General features: G+C 33.5%; 1 protein-coding gene across 1 annotated transcript; it reads left to right on the forward strand.

The window, feature by feature from the left end:
• The first annotated feature begins 1,255 nt into the window (after positions 1–1,255).
• LOC149549927 (uncharacterized) lies at positions 1,256–2,326 on the forward strand. Its single transcript, XM_089794983.1, has one exon. It carries the CDS (start codon positions 1,441–1,443, stop codon positions 1,984–1,986), a length of 546 nt encoding a protein of 181 aa, XP_089651109.1. The 5' UTR covers positions 1,256–1,440; the 3' UTR covers positions 1,987–2,326.
• The last annotated feature ends 2,876 nt before the right edge of the window (positions 2,327–5,202 follow it).

Raw genomic sequence — 5,202 nt, forward strand, 5'->3', positions numbered from 1 at the left:
TATCCCCATCCCCACTATAACCCTAACCATAACCATAATGATAACTCTAACCCTAACCTTAACCACGAGCATTACTCTAACCCTAACCTTAACCATAAACATAACTCTACCCCTAACTCTAACCCGAATTCTAACTCTACCATAATTAAACTCTAACCCTAACCCTAACCCTAACCCTAACTATAAGCATAACTCTAACCCTAACCTTAACCATGAGCATAACTCTAACCCTAGATCTGACTCTACCATAATTGGACTCTAATTCTAACCCTAACCTTAATTTTAATGTTGACTCAAACCGTAACCCTAACTCTAACCTTAACCTTGACTCAAACCTTAACCCTAACCCTAACATTAGCCTTACTATAACCCTAACACTAACCCTAATCATAACCATAACCATAACCATAACTCTAATCCTAACCTTAACCATGACCATAACTCTAACCCTAACCTTAACCATAAACATAACTCTAATCTGAACCTTAACCATAACTCTAACAATAACCATAACCATAATTCTATCCTCAACCTTAACCATAGCTCAAACCCTAACCCTAACTCCAACCCTAACCCTAATGCTAACCCTAACCCTAATTCTATCCCTAAGGTTAACATTAACTATAATGGTAACTTTGTCCCTAACCATATATCTACATATGACTATAACATTTTACATTACAATATCCCAAAAATAAAAAATATATATTTTTATCTAAATTAAACTCATATTAAATTCAAAAAAATATTTTGAAGCATAATTTTATAGTAACTCCATACAACTCTAATTAAAAATTAATTAACAATTTTATAGTAATCTTATCAAAATAAAAAATAGAAAGTAAATATTTTCCCTATTGCGTCGCGACTGCCACTAGCTTATATATACCTCTATATATATTACGCCGAGAGTAATCGTTCTCGAGGCGCCTATTTTTATTTTCGTAAATCCCAACTTTGATTAAAATAACTTTGGAATTAAATAAAAATAGGCGCCTCAGAACGATTACTCTCGGCGTAATATATATAGAGGTATATATAAGCTAGTATATTTCCAATAGCCTCCATCGAGCGCAACTACTTCACCAATAAAGCGACGACTTTTGTATTTAAAGAAATTTCTCCGAAGGCGACATCGTGTTCTTTAAAAGACAAGCTCGCGTAATAAGCGGAGTCCGCGTGAAAGAAGCCATTTCATCTTCTACGCGCCAACAATTGTGCTTATTTTATCATTACTTTTGCGGAATCCTACTCATTTTTCATCTCGAAAACGAGTAGTTCCAGCTAGCACGGATTAAAATGGTTGATTAAAACTTCACTCTCAATACTCCCAGTCCTCTCCATCTCTATATATACCCGCATATCTCATTTCTCAACATATTGCCTTTCGCAAATTAAAGCAAGCATTCACCGCTAACATTGCTAATACGTTTCAAAGTCATGGGAATTGGATTTGCTGAGAAGATCCTGATCAAGAGGCGTTTGTGGAATATGGTGACCGTTGGCGTTTTTCTTACTAGAAAATGTATGCTGAAGCGCAGGTATTTGCACGAAGGATTTACGAAGAGGGGAAAGCTGTTGGCAAATAATGTGCGGAATATGATGTCTCGTAGCGGATCGAGTGGGCCATTTGGGCATAGAGAATACGATTTCTCATGCTCCAACAGCCCTGAATTCACAAGACAAAGGCATGAGCACAATTATTTCTCGTGCATACGTCCCACTTCTTTTGGGGACGAGGAGGAGCGCAATATGAGAGTAGACATTTTGCAGCCTTGCAATTTTCCTGCAATTGAAGATTCTGAAACAGTACAGACGTACGATTTGGGGGATGGAGAAGAATTGGGTACACCAATGTCTCGGTCAATTGAGGTTAGAGTTGATAGAGAGGCGGAGTATTTCATTGCAAGATTTCACAGCCAAATTAAATATCAACGGCAGATATCTTTGTTACAGTACGAGGAGATGCTTGCTCGAGGTGCCTGATGCCGATTTCGACATTTTTTTGGCTATAGCTGTGATCCACGTTAGCTTAGCTGTAGGGGTTACTAAGTTTTGATGTGCACTTGAGCTTTTTAGTTTTTCATTTCCAGCGGATCTTGACAAGAGTTTCTCATTGATTTTACATGGCTTGTTTTTCAAAATGGGAGTAAGAGTCTATGCCGATTAAAAATTATAACTGTTGGTGTCTATTTCATATCATATTTGAGTTTTGGTGGACCATACCATCATTCTCACCACTTACATGTCATAATCAATCAGCAATTGAATTGTAACTATCTAATTATATCTAATATTTTAGACAGCCATGTGAAATAATGCCCAATTTGCGCCAACAATTTCAACCGCGTTGGATGGTAACACATTGCTTGTTTTGGTTGAAACAAATAATTTCGATTCATAGGTATCATTCATATCGATTTGATGTATCGTGTCTGTCTTCCACATGAGTAGATTGATTTATGAAACAAATCAAATTAAACGATTCCACAAGAAAGATGCCATTGGTTTTGGCAAAGTTTGTTTTTATTATAATTGTATATTAAGTGGAGTTATTTATTTAATACATTAAGTTATAATATAATAGTGTTTAAAATTTTATGATTTAAAAATAATATATTATAAGTTGTTATAATAAATTATTTAATATTTGTAAAAATTGACAAGTCAAAAGAAAATAAGAAACAATTTTAAGATAGGTAAACATCAAATTCTTTTATATTCAATCATTTGATATCAAATATAACATTATTTAAATATGATTGACAATAGTTTTGGTGTTTTTCACTATAGTTAGTCATGTTGATGCAAAATTGATCATTTAGGTATAAACTTTGAATAAATAGTGTTCCTTATCTTTTTTCAATTTCATTGATTTATTCCACATCTTTATATATGCTGTCAAATATTTTGAATATCTTACAAAGGTTTTGTTCACCAATTCCTTGAGTTACTTGTTAATTTTGTACTGTTACTTTATGATTGTAGATGGTTTTTTAAATTTGAATATAGGGGTCCAAGTAGAACAATCATATTTCTATTTCATAAGGACAAAGAGAATGTGAAATAATAATCATATATCAAGTAAAATTTATAATTACATGTTTAAGAGATCACAATGCTTTGAGATACCATGAAACCAAAAAGATCTACCTTTTGGGAGGGTGAGTGCTAGATCACACTGGGATAAATAGTGGGAACATGTAAAAGTCATTTGAAAGTGTTAACTAAAAATCCACACTTCTTTTAAGATTATATGTCTCACTTATTTAAAATATTGGCAAGTCAACTAAACACCAAATAATAAAATTTAAAGACTCAAGGATATCCATTTGATGTTTAAATGTCATTTAGAATTTATGTCAAGATTTCATTGAAATCAAACTTAGAAGTACCAAACCTACCTTTACCTTATAAATAATTGGCTATGAGGTCCACACAGACTTTTGTTGACTTCATCCTTGACTTTGATAATGTGAGGCCTCGCCCCGACCCTTCGTAGCCTTAGTTGTTACTTTATCATTTTGAGACTCACGACTCGAGATGTCGAGACATTATCTGATGCTTAGAACATATTATATTATTTCATGTTATGTGATGTTACTTTTAGATATATTGATGTTTGTCATTTAAGACTTTATGTTTATGTATGATGATGAATTAAGTAAAATGTAGGATTAACACATTGATTTTTGGAATCTTTATGATTAAGAATTAAGTAGGATGAAGAAACCCTTATTGATGTATGTCTTAATTTATGTGATTCCTGATACGTATATATACATATGTACATGTGATTTTACGGGACTACTGATGTGTGCAATGAGTGTGCAGATATTTTAGCCGAGAAAATCGACGAAGGAACATAACTGATTTCTATGTGTTAATTTTGGAAACTTTGTTGTTCGTAATTCAAGTATTGTATTGTGAGATGTATGTATGTATCTCTCTGTGTTTAGTTAATGTTAATGTTCGTAACTATGTTCTGTTAGTGTCGCTTGACACTCGTAAATTGGTTATGTTCTTTAGTATGCTGATTAGGGTTAGCTGTGTAACCTTTGGACCCAAGTTGGTTTAAGTTAGTGTTAGTTTGATATTTGGTTCTTAATCGAGTTTAGTCGTCCTTAATCTGAATTAGTGCTTAATCTGCAGTGTTAGAGTAGTTAGATGGCCTATTTTATTTCTAGATTTTGTTTGGCTCTAAACCTTTTTCCTAAGGCTTAAAACATGAAATTTTTATGAAATGTCCCTTTACTGGTTTTGTATGAAATTTCCAACCTCTAATAAGATCTTTAAGATCAAACAACTAATATCACAAAGATCCACCAAATTTCTCAAGAAACCCCAAATCGGGTATGTTGAAAATAGTGCCAAAAGCTTCACAACTTCACAAATTATTAATAAATCTGAAAATGGACATTTTTACAGAAATTTCAGCAGCATAACAGCCTAAAAAATGACATTTCTAGATTCGTATAGCCTTTACACAACAGTTCTCAAATGTAGGACAAAAACTATGCTCATCGGGCTCCCGAAATTAACACAAAAATGCCCGAAAACACCACAAAAATACTAATAATCTATCTCAGAAGTTTAATCACGTCCCAATACATATATTCAGATCTATTTTAACACCTTAAAGTCTGAAATACAACAGCAACCCAAAATGATATGAAATACTCAACTGAAAACACCAAACTCATACAAAAAACACACCCGAAAACCCACAAATCTGCACTGTTCAGCACAAAGGCAAACTCTGTATGAGCATGCACATGGAATGGCTTCAGACTCCCATCCTTAGCCTTCCTAGAAACCTGCAAACTCTCGTTCTTGGGTCTCCCTGGAAACCTGCAAACTCCCGTTCTTGGGTCTCCTTCTCCACAGGTTTGGCAACCTTTGAAGAATAACAAAGAATGAGCAAAAATCAAGTTCTGAAATCAGCCCAAAATGCCTCCAAACCCCTTAAAAGAGGGCATAACCATAACTCACGTCCAAGAGAGGTTAATGGGTAAAAGCACAAACCTGTGTCACCTTTTATAAAGAAAAGTGATATCAGAATGTGACAATTCAACATTAATGACAAAAAAAATAGTATTTGCATTTAAAATATGAAGATGATATAAACTGATGAAATGTGTAGAATTGTATGAATTTTATGCCTATAATTTTTATTATTTTTTTAACTAAGAATTTATTCAT

This window comes from Cupressus sempervirens, chromosome 7 (assembly GCF_028749045.1).
Source record: "Cupressus sempervirens isolate cs-2001-9-10 chromosome 7, ASM2874904v1, whole genome shotgun sequence".
Taxonomy (NCBI): domain Eukaryota; kingdom Viridiplantae; phylum Streptophyta; class Pinopsida; order Cupressales; family Cupressaceae; genus Cupressus; species Cupressus sempervirens.